At 36.1% G+C, this 18,949-nt stretch overlaps 1 protein-coding gene across 1 annotated transcript in view; it reads left to right on the top strand.

Annotated features, from left to right (window-relative positions):
- dre4 (SPT16 homolog, facilitates chromatin remodeling subunit dre4) overlaps positions 1-18,949 on the top strand; it is a 78,117-nt gene that overhangs the window by 53,377 nt on the left and 5,791 nt on the right. The window contains exons 11-16 of the mRNA XM_089095395.1: positions 1,667-1,868; positions 5,131-5,329; positions 6,345-6,583; positions 13,063-13,205; positions 14,325-14,507; positions 15,025-15,326. Coding sequence (XP_088951521.1) covers positions 1,667-1,868; positions 5,131-5,329; positions 6,345-6,583; positions 13,063-13,205; positions 14,325-14,507; positions 15,025-15,326 — 1,268 coding nt within the window. The remainder of the gene's footprint in view (positions 1-1,666; positions 1,869-5,130; positions 5,330-6,344; positions 6,584-13,062; positions 13,206-14,324; positions 14,508-15,024; positions 15,327-18,949) is intronic.

Below are 18,949 nucleotides of genomic sequence, written 5' to 3'. Positions count from 1 at the left end.
GACTAAATGCCTGTTATAGCACTTGCCATAGATCTAGGTTAGAACTTCGACTCTGAGGCACGTCACTGCTAAGTCATTGAAACACGTAAAACAATTAGAGTATATATTTCACGTTATGTCCCAAGTCTGGTTAAAATTGTTTATACGAGGCGAAAAGAAAAACCAAAAGTCATCAAATTTGTTTCATAGTCAGTTGTCTATCTCAACGCATTGTTTTCTGCAATTTTTAGATAAATAATTCGGTTTTTTGTTGAAGACCGATCTTAGTCTTAACTTGTCTTCTTAAATCTGTCAAAAATCCCTTGCAACCATAAAGACCATATAGAAAAAACCATTCAATAAACACCATAAATCTGTTAACGTTTCATATGCTTCATCTGCATTTTTTTCAAAAAAAAAAAAAAAAAAAAATCGAGAGAAAGAAAGACTAGCCAAGAATTCTACGAGGCACCAGATAACAAAAACCGTAGCGTATATCGATTTGTAAGGAAAAGAGCAAGTAGTTTTCTCCATTCCGACTAACATATAATTATAAATATACATTTAGTGCATGTACTTAGTAATATGTGGCTATAAAGTTATTCAGAAAAGTTGGTTAGCGACAAGCAATATTAACGTAAAGGTTTTATGTACTAGCATAGTTATTTTCTTTGAATTATCGTCAAAAAAACGTCATGTACAATCATTTCACCCAAGTGTTTAATCAGACAGTGCAAAATTTTGATTTGAGTTTAGTGAAAGAGCCTTTTGTAACTATTTTGAATGAATGCTTCGAACTGAATGCTTTTTCAATTTTTCGTACAAACAAAAGACTAGAAACTAGTCATTTATTGTGATTTTTCGTTTCCTTTTATCAATTATGATTTTTGGGTATATTGTCTTATTTTTTGGCCATTGCTAAAGCACGGATAATTCTCGAAAAGAATTTTTTTTCTTTATTTTAAGGAGAAGTGGGGCTAGGCACAGCTTTTGGTGATTCCCCTTTTGTTGGCTTTTGCTTCGAAATCCACATCTATCCATCTGATTCCAAGTACTATTTGTAAAAGACTAGTTTATTAAGTGCCCTAACTTTATTTGCATACTGATTTTTATCCGTGGTTAACTTCTTCAACCAATTGGAATCACGCAACGACTTTTAATGCACGATTCCGATTGGTTGAAAAAGTTTGATGACTGGAAAGAATCAATATATAAACAAAGTTGGCTATTTTGTATTACTTTAGTCGGGTATCAAGAGGTCGTTTCTCGATAATTGTAAATTTTCAGAAGAGCAAAAAAATCTCACAACTTTTTGTTACCCGTTTGACAATCGTAAAACAAAAACGGATTGATATGTAAAATCGATATATATCAATCCGTTTTTGTTTTACTGTTATCGGAGGGGAAATAAAAAAAAAGTGTGAGGTCTTTTTTTTTGCTCTTTTGAAAATTTACAATTATGTAAATACGGCCTTTGGACACCCGACTGATGATTTACATGTTTTTCCTGTCTTACAACTTAAAATGTTAGTTGTTCGTAAGTGGGAGGGTAGTTTTTCATGTAGTTTCTTTTTTCTCAGACTACCGTAAATCGTCTTATTAGATTTTATTGGGAAATGCGTTTTGCACTATAAACCTGCAAAAAGAAAAAGTACCTCAATTGCAGTTCTTTTTTTTAATCCTATAGCAAGAAGGCTCTGCAGAAGAAAAGCGCAAAGAAAGACAAAAAGAATTGGCTCGCCAATTGAATGAGGAGGCCCAGAAGCGATTGGCTCAGATGTCTGGGAAAACTGATCAAGAAAAAGTGAGAAAAAATACAGTCTCATATAAAAGCTCCAAAGACCTGCCCTGGAAAGAACCAGAAGTTAAAGAATTAAAAATCTTTGTCGGTGAGTGAAACATTATCTAGTCCAATCAGAACAGTTGGTTTAAATAAGCGCAGAAAGCTTTTTTTCCTATTTATTCATGAATTGTATTTGCTACATGGTTTGACTGGGGCCCTGTTGAGGAGGTTTGCACTTGAAGCACCCATTTTGATATACCTCACCTTCAGCCTTAGAATCCGTTTAAGTTTAGAGCTCTCTTTAATCTGTGGGAATGGAGATAAAGTTTGGTAGTCTTAAATCTGTCTGGAACATTACGGTTTTATGTCAACTATCATTTGGTTAATGAAGTCCTAACTGCACAGAGAGGATCGTCTTTGAATTTTGTAGTGGCCTCTCTTCTTCAGGAAAGCGGGTAATAAAAATTGGCTTCAACTGTGACATTTGGACTTAAAATCTTTCTTGAACTGCCTCCTTCTCGGAAAAATGATCTAAACCTATCATTTTAACTTCTGACATAAATAATAGTTTAAAGGTGTTGGTTGCTCACAATCTTGTTGCTTTTTTAGACTGTATATAGTAAATATTGTCGTGCTTGGTTTTATGATTGAGAGTTGAAATATTTTCTTTAATATGTTAAGTTACAGTATAACTTCTATCTTCGGTAGTCACATAGAAGATGCAACTCACGAAAATGAATTAAAACAGTAATTTTTTTTTAAAGAAGCTGGAATATATTTACTAGCCCATCTGAAGCTCTTACCTTCCTAAAAGGGTTCTACCTTTGAAACAATTTGGAAATATTTCGGCCCAAATATGCTGTCCAATGTTGAACACAATTGTGAAGTTGCCTGTTTCTCTCTTGTCAAATTTTCATTTTTCATTTTCAGTTAAATGATTATAAAATTCACCTCAATTGGTTGAAATTTATGACCTGATTAATTCAAGCTCGCATACAAGGAAATAATATCAACCAGTATCATTTCGTGTTACCCTAGTAAAATTCTTAAATTAATTACCAAAACCTTGGGAACAAAACATTGTTAATTCTGTTTATTGGTTTTGTTTCTTTTTATTTTCACTTAATATCAGAGAGGAAATAAAATATTCAACTTTGATGAAAGGGAAGAAGAATTTATTGCATTTATGCCTCTCTTGTACTTTTGCTTTGCTCTTGGATCTTATTTCAAATCAAAATGTTAACCAAGGAAAACTAAACTTCATTCCATCCTTGTTTTGAATCTTTCCAGTTTTTAATTTTGTGCGGTATTTCTGCCCTGTCAGTGATACTTTTCTTTTCTTTTTTATTCGCATTACGCCCATGGTAAAGTACTTCAGATTCCTTCTGTTGTTTCCTATTTCCTTTTTTTTGTTCCGTAATTCTGCACTGTCACTGATACTCGTGTTTTTTGTGTCTGTGTTACGTCCATGGTAAAGCACCTTAGCTTCTACTCTTTTGTTTCCTATTTCCTTGTTGTTTTTTTTTTTCTTAGGTAATGTTGCACTGTCAGTGATACTTGTATTTTGTGTGTGTGCGTGTGTCTGTGTGTGTGCGTGTGTGTTACGCCCATGGTAAAGCACCTCAGCTTCTATTCTTTTATCTCCTATTTCCTTGTTTCAATTTTTTTTTGTGGTTCGGTAATGCTGCACTGTAAGTGATACTTGTATTTATTTTTTAATATGTATTACTCCCATGGTAAAGTGCCACATATTTCTTTCTGTCGATTTCTATTTTCTTTACATTACCTTAGACCCTCCTGTGCCACTAGAGGCACTCAGGGCATCCACGAAGAGCCGCCATTCGTCCTGTATATGTGCCACCGCCAAAAACATCTTCCTATTGGGGTTGCATCGTCGTTTGAATGCTGGACAAGTCCCGTCTATATCTGCGACGTAAGGTGTTTTTTGGCCGACCTCTCCTGTGGTTTCCCTGAGGTTGCCATTCCAAGATCTGTCTTGGGATCTTGTCATCCTTCATACGGATCACATGCCCAAGGTATCGCCTCTTTCGTTGCCAAATGACGTCTGTAACTATGGGCTGGCCTGAGATAGATCGGACTATCTGGTTCTGACGTGATCTCTCCAGTCGATATTCAGAATCCTCCGAAGGCAAGAATGCGTCTCTCTTGTTGTTGACTTAAATTCCAGCACTCACTGCTTTAGAGGAGTGCAGAAAGGACAGTGTTATTAAATAGCCTCCTTTTTAATTTCGTAGAATACTTTTTCGATCGCCATACTGGTTTTAGTCAATGAAAAGCTCCACAGGCTTGCCCTATACTCAACTGCACTTCTCGCTTGCTTGACCCTGCATTTTCCACCGTGTTGCCGAGGTACGTAAACTCTACGACCTACTCGACAGTTGAATCTCCACACTTTATGTTCAGGGGGAATTTGTTGTTGCCATTCTCTGTGTTAATCTTGAGGCCAAGTCAGCCAGTATTTTGATGGATAGTATTGAGGAGATCCTAGATTTTGGTCTTGTTACTTTCCATCAAGGCAATATCGTGAGCAAAATCCAGATCGGCTAGCTGCTTACCTTCTCCAATGTGGATGCCGAACCCTGTACAATCAATGAGTATGTAGTCGACAAAGAGGAACGGAGAAAGAACACAGCCCTATTTTACGACGGACATGATACGGAAATATTTAGTATTTCCTTCTTGGGTCCGAACACAGCATTCTGTGTTTTCACGTAATGCAACAATTAGGGCCACGATTTTATCAGGAACTCCATAGTATCGCAGGATTTTCCATATCGAGTCGCGGTCGTTGGAGTCGAATGCTTTCTCGAAGTCCACGAAAATCAGGTACATTTTTTCTCGCCATTCATTGCGCTCCTCAATCATCATCCGTAGTGTGTAGATAAGATTCGTGCAAGAACAGGACGGCGGAGACCGTGCTGTTCGTCCCGTAGGTATTTATCGAGGACTGTCTGGATGGGCTGAAGACTGTCTGGATGCGCTATTTTCTTTACATATTGAATATTAAACTTTCCGCTTTGATATATTTGTCTCGAGTTTTTTTTGTGTCAAAAAGTTCGAAACTTGTTTTGGGATAAGGCGTGATGTCACTAGACGAGTTTTGTGTGACAGACAGTAGCAGTTTCTTTCGATCAAGAAATGATTTAAACGAAAATAAGATGGCTAGATGGTTGCTAAATTTAGAAGTATTGAAGTGCTATTAAGGGATACAGAAAATTAAATGAGGCTCAAGTTGAGAGATGTACTGATAATATTGTCAATAATGTCATAACTACTAAGTCACCTGAACTTTCCTTCATCATTTCCTTCCTTTCCTTCAATTCATACGATTGTATTTTGTTTTTTAGATAAGAGATACGAGACTGTGATTCTACCTATTTTTGGCATTCCTGTGCCATTTCATATTTCGACAATTAAGAATATATCTCAGAGTGTAGAGGGTGATTATACATATTTAAGAGTGAATTTCTTTCATCCTGGTGCCGCTGTTGGAAAAGGGGATATAACCTCATTTCAAAGTCCAGAATCAACTCATCTTAAAGAAATGTAAGCTTTTTTCATTCATTTTTTTTCTTTTGATCTTAGTGCTAAACTTTTGTATAATTATACAATTAAAACTAAAAATGTACTAAAAACTGAAATTTTGGGTGGTTATTTTTACCTGCCCTTCCTTTAAAATTGCAACCTTGCTTCTATATTTGTCGCCTTATGTATATATATATATATATATATATATATATATATATATATATATATATATATATATATATATATATGTTATTAATCGTCATGGAAAGACAGTGTGATCTTCAAAAATACCTATATGTATATTTATTTCATACTTGCATCTGTTGGAACAAATGACTAGTTAAGCACAAACAAAATTTTGAATCGAGCAGAAACAAAAAATTCACCCTTGAGTAATGATGTGTTATTTAAACTCAAATGCTTGTGTTTTGAGCTTTATTTAACTTTTTTATTGGACTCAGTCATTCTTCATAATAGTTGTAGTGCTGCTTCTTCTTAAACTGGTTAAAAAGCCATGACGAAGTGTCAGAGACCAGATTCTCTTTACTTACCCATGCTCTTTGAAAAAAAAGATAAGTAAATCACGCAACTGCAGTGATCATCTCACATTTCGAGAGAGGACTAGTTGCTCTCTGATGAGACCCATCTTTATCTTTAGATATTAGCCTGGTGAAAGCTGTTCTTGGCTTCGAAATTTTCACTTAGAGATTCCTAAATTCTGACAAAACCCTCTAGTTTGTTAGCCCAGCTATTTTATGTGTGAAAGGTGTTTTTAGTTTAAAAATTTTGTTCAGGTATTTCTAGACTTAACAAATCTCCTTTTTTAGCCCCCTGGTGTTTCATGCGAAAGGTATTTTTAGTTTTGTAGTTTGAATGAGATATTCCTAAACTTTGACAAAATCCACCTTTAGCTGTTTAGGCGAGTTGTTTTATATAACAAAGGTGTTGTACAACCTCCCTTTGACTCTTCAACTAAAATTATGTGTTTTATACAAGAAAGGTGTTCTTTTACTCCTATTGTTACTTTTTTCAGAACTTACCGAAGTACCAACACAAAAGAGCCGGGTGAGTTGTCTGCGCCATCTTCAAATTTAAATACAGCTTTTAGGATCATTAAAGAAGTTCAAAAGAAGTTTAAAACAAGAGAAGCAGAAGAAAGGGAAAAAGAGAATTTGGTGAAACAGGATACCCTGGTATTATCGCAGAACAAGGGAAACCCCAAGTTAAAAGATCTATATATTAGACCGAATATTGTACAAAAACGAATTTCAGGTACGGTTATTTACTTTTTTACGTCCTGATGTTTAAATTGTAACCGTATTAGAAGCATACAAGAAAATCAGGCTGCACTTGAAGACTCGATGCTGCGTTGTTGAAGGGATGTTGTTTCCCCAAAAATTAAAGATAAAAGAAGAAGAAAGAAAGTGCTGTCGTTTTTCCAATAATATGATGACTTAGCTACCCTAGGATGGCGGGGAGGGGGGGGTCAGATTTTTTGTGTAAGAACAGCTCTTAGAGATATACTTAACCTTAGGGTCAATCCACGCCAAATCATCCAATCATGACGGCGCTTTAAAGTCAAATTGCTGTTAGCAAACTAACAGCTTGGCAATCAATGTTTCTTGAAAACCGGATTTTTTTTTTTTTTTTTTGAAAGCTATTCTTTCGTGAAAAAATTTCAAACTTTTCAAAATTACAAAAATAAGAGGTTTTTTGAAAAAAATAAAACCAACATTTTTTATTTTTTTTCCACTTTTTTTTACAATTTTATACATAGCCAGAAGAGGTTGGATAGAAAAAAATTGAGGAAATCCGGTAACGACGGAAGAACTGACGGCCAACCGAAGTTTTTGAACCCTTGTGCGAAAAAGCAGAACTCCAAAAATCTGTAAATTCTTAACGGTAAGAGCTAGGATACCATTTTTTTTTTTTTTCTTGTCCTCTTGTCACCAGGTACAAAGGGAAGTTTTGCATGTTGTCCTATCGCTTTTAGTTTCGGAGATATTTTCATAGAATTTTGACAAATTGTGAAAATTGTCACTTTTCATCCCCAAAAAAAGCTCTGTAGGCAACGCGATCCAGGAAAACTACTTATTAGAACCTAAACTACCAAACATGACCTACCTGAAACCGTAAAAACCTTGATGTAAAAATTCGATCCTGATTTTTAAAAGAAGATTGAAGTTCGACCGTTTTTCAAGTTTCCTGTTATCATAAAAATGCAGATTCTTCTATCGCCAATTATTATATTTTTATTTGGTTAGCGAACATATCTTTTAATATGGCCACTCATGCTGTATCTCGTGTAACCAATGTCAAACTTTTATAGTTTGAATGTAATTCATCAATTCAGGCACCTGGTATTCTTAGTATGTAGCATAGTATACTAAAGTTTTTTAGCCTACCCTTCATGTGAACTTGTCCGGAAATGGCTGATTTTATGTTTCTTGAAACAAATAGACGCTTCTTCAAAACTACTTAGATCAATTAAGTTAGAAAAAAATGAAATAATGAAAATAAAACAATTAATGGTTGCTTTCTCTGCTTTTCTTCTTGTAAGTTTTGAATGTTTCTGTAACAACGGCTGCTACATCTGGCTCTAAAACAAAGTTTCTTGCGGAGCGACTACGAGACTCTCGCAGCTTTTGTAGTAAGTTAGCAGCTGGTACTATGCACGTGTCGTCAGGCCGAGGCCAACGAAAACTTGAGCATGGTCCATTTGGGTGCATAAACTTAGCTTCAACTTCGCCACTCTCCTCATCAATGCTTACAACACACCCCACCCACCAATCAGAGCCATACCCACAGGCTACGTAGTCTCCCGAGTCCAGATCGGTTAAAAGGACGTTCTCGAAATCTAACCGCAACACAATAAATTCTTCTCTTGGCAAGATAGTACCCAAATCCGATAAAACGCAAGCACTGATATTATTTTTGCCTTTGGGCCTAAAACTGTGAAATGACTGAGTTCCAGGAATAGTAATAGCTTTCTCAAAGCGGTCTTCGAGGCAACTTTCAAAGTTTTCATTAACGTTATTTGACGAAACCCATAATACTGTAATGTTGGGTAGGGACTTATCTGCCCGCTCATAAAGATCGTGTGCCGTAAGTATCTGATTGTCAAATGGCCTTTGCAAGCTGGCGCGAGCTGCTAGTCTTTTCACAGTACCGCCAATCCCATCACACGCATTCTTTCCATGACACGAAGCAAAGAAATTCCACTCAGCATCTACCCCAAAGTCACTGAAATGGCAGCTCAAATTTGCAAAGTTTTTTCTGTTTTTGTACTGGGATCCTGCACCGTCGCTGAAATAATAGATTTTGCAAAGGCCGGGAATCATAACCTTAACGTGAAGCAATACGACTTTCAAAAAAGCGTGAACTGCAGCAGTGTTATGGTCCATGTGGTCGCTGATAACACACAAACTGTTGCTGAACAGGCTATCACCCCTACGCCAATATACCACAAACGGATGTAATGTTGCCTGAGAATTTTTCCAGTGAAAACCCTGAACTGCGTCTTGGACCAAAAAGGAAAAATTTTCTGCAAAGTCTAAAAGCAGGAGGACCTCATTGGAGCAGAGATTCTGCTTTAGTTGGTCTATGTAATTTTGCTGACGTACTGAAATGAAATGGTGTACTGTAAGGTTTCGGATTGACTCGACGAAATTCGGTATGAACACATCTATCGTTTCTTCTACTTGTCTAAGAACTGTTCGGTACACATGTACCCACTCTTTATAGGTCACTGAATCAGATTCAGCTAGTTCCTCCCAGAGAAAACTCTCCAAGTCGTTTTTTTTATCAACAAAGACAGTGCACTTGTGCACAGTGCACTTGCATGCACATTTCATTTCTGATAGAGCATACAACTTTGGACATCAAATCCTCGAGCGAAATTCTTATATCAGCGCCTAATGATTTAAGCTTAGCATTTTGGTGGTACAGACAAACACATACCGAATGAACCCCACTTGAGCCAGCTATAACACACCAGGGTGGCTTAAGCTCAGCAAATTTGCTGCGTCCGATTTTGAAATCCGGCTTGTCCTCATTGTCCTTCTTAAATAACTCGTAAAGTTCAGAAATATTGGCCAGCAGTAATTTCTTTTGTTTTTGTTCCCTTTTGTCATCGATTTTTATGGAGACGAAATCTTTCTTGCCTGGAAGCTGCCGGCTGTTGACGTCAGATTCATAAAAGTCCAGAACAGCCTGAACTACATGTGGCTTAAGAACATTAGGTGACTTTTTTGAGGTCAAAAGAGGCAATATTCCTCCCTCCTTTCTGATATTCCTAGCTTTTCTAACAAGGTATTCCGATACTTGGAAAAAATCAGATACTTTTTGCCGGGGCCATGTCGGAGGCACTAGAGTGAGAAGACTAAGTTTCCTAGATAATGTATCCGAGTTTTCAAGTTTGGTTTTCAGGGAAATACAGAAATCCTTTGTTTCTGTGTCGTTCATCAGAAAGGGGACAGATTCTTCAGCAGACTCCATAGAATTCTGAACCAATGACGAAGCTATGCATTTGCGCTTCAGCACAGGAGAGGAAGTACCACTGGTTGGAACACTCAAAGCGACATTAATGATTTTGGAAACGAATTCTGCAACCGTTTCGGACTTCCGTTTAACGTAGTCTTTTTTTTTGTCAAACAGAGATTTTTAAGGAATAAGGCTTGAGCGGCGAGGTCCCAATATTTTCAAATAAAGTTGAAACAACTGTAGCTGCGTTCGCTGCAGATTTTCTTGAGGAACAATCAGGCTGGGAATTGTATGAGAAAGATCCGTCGTTAGAAACTTGGGGGATATTAACAATGTCATCATCGGACTCTTCGTAGGCACGATCGTCAATTTCGGTGTGGCATTCAGCACACACCTTGTAACCGGGAATAAGTTTGAAACGAGACAAGGTTCTAGTGTTTTCTAGTGTTATAGCTCTTGTTCCTTTCCGAGGACAAGAGGTGTGCAACTCAAATGGATCACAGCAGATTCTCGGAACAGCCTTAGCAAACTGATGAAGGTAGAATTGCTCATGATGAAAGCAAATACGCTCTATGGAGCTAATAAATGTTCTCAATAAAATTGTCTCCCGACTCTGATCTGAAAGTTCGGTAAATTGTCTAAGTCCTTCTTTGCGAAAAAATGTTTTCTTGTGACACTCGCTATTTAAATGAAGTCCAACACAACATTTTTCAAGAGCTATTATTTCTAATTCCGACATCTAACAATCCTCACAGTACGGTATGAATTATACTTCATTCACGGTCAATAGCAATTATTCGACTGTGAGTGAAATATCTGAAATTCAAATAATTCGATGACGCATCCCACTAACTTACTCTGGAGAAAGGAATCGGTCAATTTGTGTGATTTCGATATTTGAATAAACTGCTTGGCAACAAAGAATTTAAACTTGCAGCAGTTCATTCCGCATGCATTTTGTTAACTTGAAAAACGGTCCAACTTAAATCTTCTTTTAAAAATCAGGATCGAATTTTTACATCGAGGTTTTTACGGTTTCAGGTAGGTCATGTTTGGTAGTTTAGGACCTAATAAGTAGTTTTCCTGGATCGCGTTGCCTACAGAGCTTTTTTTGGGGATGAAAAGTGACAATTTTCACAATTTGTCAAAATTCTATGAAAATATCTCCGAAACTAAAAGCGATAGGACAAAATGCAAAACTTCCCTTTGTACCTGGTGACAAGAGGACAAGAATAAAAAAAATGGTATCCTAGCTCTTACCGTTAAGAATTTACAGATTTTTGAAGTTCTGCTTTTTCGCACAAGGGTTCAAAAACTTCGGTTGGCCGTCAGTTCTTCCGTCATTATCGGATTGCCTCAATTTTTTCTATCCAACCTCTCCTGGCTATGTAGATAATTGGATAAATAAGTGGAAAAAAAATACCAACTTTTTTTTTTCAAAAAACCTCGTTTTTTGCGAATTTTGAAACTGGAAATTTTTTCCCGAAAAACTAGCTTTCAAAAAAAAAAAAAAAATCCTGTGTGTACTATCATTGAAGAGAACAGCTGAGAATTTTTTTCAGCAAAATTGGAATTTCACGCGCAGTCACGATTGGAGGATTTGGCGTGGATTGACCCCTTAGTAAGGGTAATAAGGATTCAGTAAACCCTTATAAAGATTAAGTAAAGGTAATAAAGACTAAGTAAAATAAGGACTTAGTAAAGGAAATAATATTAAGGTATAAGATATAAATAAGGTTATACGTAACCTTAGTAAAGGTTATGACATTCCCAACTAGATGATCGCGAAATAATATCCAGATATATAAAAAATATACTCTATTTTCTCGTCATGTATTTTCTGTCGATTTTTAGCTTTTTGTTTATTGTGAAACTATGAATTATCTGTTGTGTTTTGCTTTATTTTTGTATATATTTGGCAAGTTGCACAAATAATAGCTTTTTTTTTATTGATAGACTTAACGCCAATTTTTTGTATGTTTTATTTTAACAAGCTGGTCTGCTCCGAAGAAATCCGGGAAATCAGAATATGGTGAGCGAAAAATAGATTTCTATAAGGGGAAATGGCTAGGGTATGGGACTCTATAGTTTATAAACTCTTCAATCTTTCAGTTATAGGAACGTTCCGTAAGTAATGTTTATGCTAAGAAAGATAAAGATGACGTTTAAAGATACACTGGTCAGTCTAGGAAGTATATGTCACGTTTCTGGATCATACGTAATTCAAAACAATTATATACATAGATGGTTCTTGAAAATACAGGCTTCGTATAGGCATACCAAACTGTAATCTGTATCCTACCTTTCCAAGAAATTAGGTCACTACGTCCATCCGCCTTTTGTACCTTATACCTTTATTATTTAGACAGGTGTCTCTTCAAAAAGAGGTGGCTCCTTTTTTCCACCAAAATTTTACTGGAGATCTCCTTCCTGGTAAAAAATGGGAGATATGAGCTTGAACCGCTCCATTTATTCTTTTCATACTTTCCAGAAAAGTAGTTTTAGTTTTTCTCCTTCCTCACGTTTTTAAGATCAAACCTTTTGTACCTTAATAAGGTACTTTTGTACCTTATACCTTTATTATTTAGAAAGGTGTCTCTTCAAAAAGAGGTGGCTCCTTTTTTCCACCAAAATTTTACTGGAGATCTCCTTCCTGGTAAAAAATGGGAGATATGAGCTTGAACCGCTCCATTTATTATTCTTTTCATACTTTCCAGAAAAGTAGTTTTAGTTTTTCTCCTTCCTCACGTTTTTAAGATCAAACCTGCATACACCTTTCTTTTGCTAAGTTGTTTTTTGAATTAACAGTGCCTCTAGGGAGATTAAACGATATTTTTTTTTGTTATGAAAAACCTTGCGTATTGAATTGTACAATCATGTTTTTTGGAATTCAAGACACGTTTTATTTGGCCGTTTTATATACACGTTTCATTCGTTTAATTTAACTTCTCCACCTTTACATTTCTTTTTGCCTATCTTTTTACTCGTTCCTTTTCATGTTTCTGTCTAAATTTTTATGCTGCTGGGACGTTAGAAGCGCACATCAGAGGTTTAATCAATGTATTAGCTATAGTTAAGTTTAAAAAGTTTTGAAGATTCATATTTTTCTGAACTTGCATGTTTTCATGTAAAAGATGAAAGTCTTGTCTCATCCAAGGACCTCTCTAAGGAAAATTAGGGTATCTCAGTTTGCTTGCTTGTGGATTCTCTTTGTATACTCATTTGTATTTTTGTATAACAGTTCTTTAAACGCTTTTTCTTCCTTATAGGAACGTTAGAGGCTCATACCAATGGCTTCCGATACACTTCCATCCGGGGTGATAAAGTGGATATTTTGTATAATAACATTAAGCATGCCATCTTCCAGCCATGTGACGGTGAAATGATTATTCTGCTCCATTTCCATTTAAAGGTGTGGCTGTGAATTTTATTCATTTTTTATACAATCTTCTTTCATTTAGCTTTTCTTTTAAATCACTGTAAAGTCTTATCTTGAAAGCTTGTTTTTTGTTTATAAAGACTCGTAATTTGTGCCTTTTCGAAACCGTTCTGACCAAGTCCACTTCTTAATAAGGTTTTCAAAGTTTGGGCATTACATTACTTGGTTGGGCCTCAATCTTGTATAGTCACAAAGACATTTCTTAGAAACAAAGAGTAATGCAAAAAGCAACGCACACCGTTGTGTGCTTTGAATAGTTTTATAAACCAATTCATCCAAATCCACTCTAAAAAATATTGACGAATATTCTCCAAACTTAAGCGTTTAAGAAAATTCTAAGTATTCTTGTGCTTACTTGAATATATGGTGAATGTATTAAAAATAGAGCCTATAATGATTTTTTTTTTTCTCGTTGTTTGTTTTATGGACTTGAGATAAATGTTCTTGAAGGGCCCATATTACTGATTCACTTTACCTTAGACCTTAGATCCGCCTGTGCCCCCAGAGGCACCCAGGGAATCAAGAAGGAGCTGCCAATCTTCCTGTTAATTTGTTGATACCAGCTTGTCCTCCCACAGACTCTGGACTAACTTGTGCAGGCTACGTAGATCTGTCTGGTCTCATTGTTTCTGAGTCTGCCTCTGCGGCATGACCTCGTTCGTTGCCAGTGGTGCACTGCATGGGAGATTGTCCAAACGTAGTAAGTGGCTAAGGTATCACCACCTGCAATCTTTTATGGCATGTGCCACAAGAAGCTGGCCCGTCTTGTCCCGGATGGATTGATTAGTTATCCTTTGCTACCTCTCTTGTTCCTAGTTCAGGTTCCAGGTCTCGGCTGCGTAACATAGAAGTGGTATAAGATTGCTTATTCAGACGATGACATCAGGACAAAAAAAAAATGATATCAGGACAAAAAAACCTTATACCTAGGTTACTTTTAAAAAGCTCTTCTAAATATCACTCCTCCCGAACTGAGAACATTTAGTTTCCAAAAATGATGGATGCAATTATTATATTTATTATATTTTTTACCCCTTGCTCGTTTTTTTTAGCAGCTGTCCTATTTTCTGATTAAAATATTCTCATTTTTAGAACGCAATTATGTTTGGTAAGAAGAAACATAATGATGTGCAGTTCTATACAGAAGTTGGCGAGATTACAACGGATTTGGGAAAACATCAGCATATGCATGACAGGGATGATTTAGCCGCTGAACAGGCCGAAAGGGAACTGAGACATAAACTCAAATCGGCGTTTATTAGTTTCACTGATAAGGTCAGTTTCTCACTTGAGGCTATTGATTTCTAGAACATATTAAGCATAAATAATTTTCGGTTCATAAGGACATTTTGTATAGAAACTAAACATTTTTGGCTAATCACTTTTATGTTTATGTTTTAATGGTAAACGCCCTTTGTGTCTCAAGACCATGCTTATTAAAGATTGAACTTTACTGCATGTATTTCTTGTTTCTGTTTTTGAATTATTCTTAAATTATCTTCGTCATAACCAACGGTGCACCAACAACACACCATTATAGGAGCCGAGGGAGGTGCTAGTGGATGATTTAAGGGAGACAATTTTTTTTATACCCTTTTTCTTCTTCATGAATCTGCACATGTTTTCGGGAACATCTTCTTTATTTAATTTATCCAGCTATTCTATCTTTAAACTCAACTGTCCTGTGATAAAAGCAGACAGGTTTTGGGCAATATCTATTTTCTTTAAATGCATTTATTAGAAATATTACTAGTATGGTTCGGATTTCTCAATTCATTTTGATTAATTCTAGGTGGCAAAAATGACGAACAGCGAGATTGAATTTGATACACCATTTAAAGAGCTTGGATTTCCTGGTGCTCCATTCAGAAGTACAGTCTTGCTACAGCCCACCTCTGGCAGTCTTGTGAATCTTACGGAGTGGCCTCCTTTTGTAGTGTCATTGGAAGAAGTTGAATTAGTCCATTTTGAGAGAGTTTCTTTCAGCCTCAAAAACTTCGACATGGTCTTTATTTTCAAGGATTATAATCGTAAAGTGTCAATGATTAATGCAATTCCAATGAACATGTTGGATCACGTCAAAGAGTGGCTGAAGTAAGTTTCTTTTCTAGATGATCAATTAATTCAACAAATAAAAGGTTTCAAAACTTAGTCACGTGCAATTTCTCTTTTCCCGTAATATAAAGAAATATATTTTGAAATTCAATTTTGACTGGTCATTCAAATGTGAAGATGGCGAAACCACAGCAGATACTACGACAAAAAGTCTGTTCTATTCAAAAGTACTAGTTCACTTGATTTTAGTTGTTCATCTTCTCATGGAAGCTTATCCCCACACTACTTGGGAAACAGTCTCCCAAGGCCGCAAAAATGGTTACTTGGCCTGTAAAAATATTAGTATCTAATATTTGTTTGTTGTTATTGCTTTTTGTTGTTTTTACATAGGTAAGGTATACCATATATAACACATATGCCATAGTATTTACTAGTTTTCACTAGGTGAACACTGTTCTTTCTTGACGAAAACGTCTATCAAACTAACTAATATAACAAAGAATAAGGCAGGTTCTGTTTTATACAATTCAAGACTACTTTTGCTATACAGTTCTAAATCTTCTAACTTGGATGAAATGAATATTTCATTCAGATTTCAAATATCTCTCACTGTTTTGAAGGCTAAAAGACCCTATTGCCAGTGTTTATGAACTTGAAATCATCACAAAAAGTTGAAAGTTAGTCATCGAAAAGAAAGTAAATTAAAAAAAAATAACCCCCATTTCACCAACAGTTTAGCTATAGGCGAAAATTTTATTTGGTTATTAAAACGTTATCAGTGATAAAATCACGTCCTTTGTGCTGCACACCCTTCTTCCTTTCTCTATCTTTCTTTATCCTTTTCTTTCTCTGTTTATCTCTTTTCCATTTACTCATACATCCAATTGCTAGTTCGAAAGCTCAGCAATAGTTCGAAAGCTCAGCAAAACCCCAAAGCCGGTGAACTATACGAAAAACATAGGGAAATACTTTTCTTGTCTTCGTGTATCTTTTCTTTTACCCCCCTGTCACTTTCAATACGTATTTTATGCATGAGATTACACTCATGTATTCAATTGGGAGGGGAGTTCCCCCTTCCCCAATTTAGAAATCCTCCCCATTATTTTCTACAGTTTCGCAATAATTTGTACGTTTTTTTGTTTTGTCTGAGCGTTCGATAAGATGGGCGTATTTCTGAAAATTGTTGGCTAAAACTAACTCCTGTGTTTTTAATCGGAGAGCCATTTTTGAGCAACCAAAATTTTTTTTTTTTTTTTTTTTTTTTGAAATAAAACCTCATACAATCCATGAACAGCCACTAAGATACTGATTTCTTTTGGATGAAGGCCATTTCTTATTCCAATTTTTTTTTTTTTTTTACCTGAAAAGAAAGTCTAAATTAATTACTAATATTTTGCTTTTTATCTTAAACCGTTTCTTGGTTTTGCATTGCGGAACTCCTGAAACCAGGTTCTGTCAGCATTGTTTCTCTCGCTATGCAGTGTGCCCCTGATCAAACAATTATTTATGTACCTATTTATTTCTAACCCTTCATACAATACAAAAAAAGTACACAAAGACGGAGTATAACATAGAGAAAACGAAAAAAGGGAATAATTAAAGAAGAAGTCATGACAATTTTTATCAGAACCATTAATAAGGATAAAATGCTGAATAACAGTTACATACATATAACTTTAAACATCACTGTATAAGAAGGGGATACAATGGATGAAAACTCATTTTGCGGTTATGTTTCAAAGTACGTTTTGATAGAGCTATTGCTGGGGCGGCTATTTTATGCTTCCTGAATTTCGATTCAATCAATTCGATGCTGAATTCGGATTAATGCTGCATTTCAGATCCACGGGGGTAAATGAAGTAAACATTTTGCAAATTTAAAGTATACTGAACGGAGTTTATGTTTATCTGTCTGTGAGAAAATTTTCCAAAATGGTTCTATGTATAGAAAATGCGGTAGCGCTGTTGAATTATATAGTAATGCGAGGATTATTCGGATGAAACGTTTTTTAGTACGGACAACTAAAACCTAAGACCCACCACATTTTTTTCCCAGGATGCAAAATCAGCAGCAAATGGGTTAGATATAGGGACGGCCGAATTAGTAGACCAAGAAAACAAGTTTTTCAACTGGCTTTCCTAAAGAACGTCCTAGCTGGACTGACGGGGTGGAGGCCGAATTACCTCAACTGAATAGAAGAGCCTCAGATTTTTCAGAATTAAATTCCAAACCCAGTTTAGAATATTCACTCAAGTGTGCTGAAGTTTCCTTGGATGCGCTGTACCGAGCTGCTAAGATTAAGAACATCATCCGCATAACAGACAAATATCACGTTTGTTGGTATCTCAATACATGAGAATGTGTATTTTGATTGAGCGTCTAAGACACCGTTGTTTAAAAGAATAGGCGAGGTGATAGCACCTTGGTGCGTACTTTTATAAACAGAAAAAAAAAATATTCAGATCATTCGGTAGGCTACTGGGACAAGAAAGTCTATTTCGTTGAGCATGTGTTAATTTAAGATGAATTGGAAAGCTTAAATGGATTCATAACTTTAAGGCATACTTTAAGCCACGAATTTAAGTTTCTCAGGGTGTGAATAGCAGATGGGTCAACGTCTCTTTTTGCTGTATGAAGGAGCATGGCTCCATGTACCAACGAGTCAAATGTACGCCTAGCATCCGTGTGCTGCTTTAACGAGACTTTTTTGGGCCAGTTCACCCTCCATTAGGACAATTAACTACAACACTAAGGGCATCGACACACCCTATTTTATTCTGAAAACCAAATTGGTATGGCAGAACGCTACATTTCTTCTTTACCTCATCAACAGAAAAACAACTCAAACAGTCTACAGAATGTAGTTGGGATTGTTATAGGTCTAAAAGTCGAACACTCGCCTATAATTCAACCTAATTTGACCTAAAATTCGGACGACGGTAATGTAAAAGTATCGAAAATCATCTGCATGAGCAATCCTAGGTGTGACATTAGCAAAGGGATTCCATGGATAACATATAGTACACTAATATTATCTGTGCCAAACCAAGCTCTTTGTTTCAGCTTTGGAGACTGTCGTTATTATGGCTTTCATTGCAACAACATAGTGAGACTCCGGGTAAATAGATAGAAATTCATGAAGTTCGGATATATATTTAGACTCTTAAGTTGGATCTGATGCAGTGAATTCATTGAAAAAATGTGTTTTCCACTCAGATAGGGGGATATAAGAAGCTTCGGGAGTATTCGAGGATTTGGTGTTTGGTGGAGCTAGGGATTTCCAAATGGAATCGCGCGAAGCAGAAACTCCAAGCGAATATGAATCAACAATACCTGCACGGTGTCGAGCTAGCGAAATATATGCAACTAGAACCCGTCGTTGGAACGGTATACAAAATAAATAATGGTTTGCCTTCGATTGGACAAAGTGCAAGGCAGACTAGACTAAGGGCTAGTAAAGCTAGACTTGTGTTAATAGACCACAAGCTAGTAAAGAAAAAAAGATAGCCCTTAGTAACCAAAATTTATAACGTTAAGTGAGAAAGAATCACCCTTTGAAGCTGATTCTGTAATGATGACTATTATTTCGAAGAATCTTAATGATAAAAGTTTGTTGCGAAAACAAATTTAGTTGAAATTTGAAAAATAGCCCGAAACCCCT

The sequence above is a fragment of the Artemia sp. Qi Xiang Cuo genome, chromosome 10 (genome assembly GCF_049724085.1).
Source record: "Artemia sp. Qi Xiang Cuo chromosome 10, ASM4972408v1, whole genome shotgun sequence".
Classification (NCBI taxonomy): Eukaryota; Metazoa; Arthropoda; class Branchiopoda; order Anostraca; family Artemiidae; genus Artemia; species Artemia sp. Qi Xiang Cuo.
Note: the sequence above shows the minus strand (reverse complement) of the source record. Positions and strands in the feature narration are given on the sequence as shown.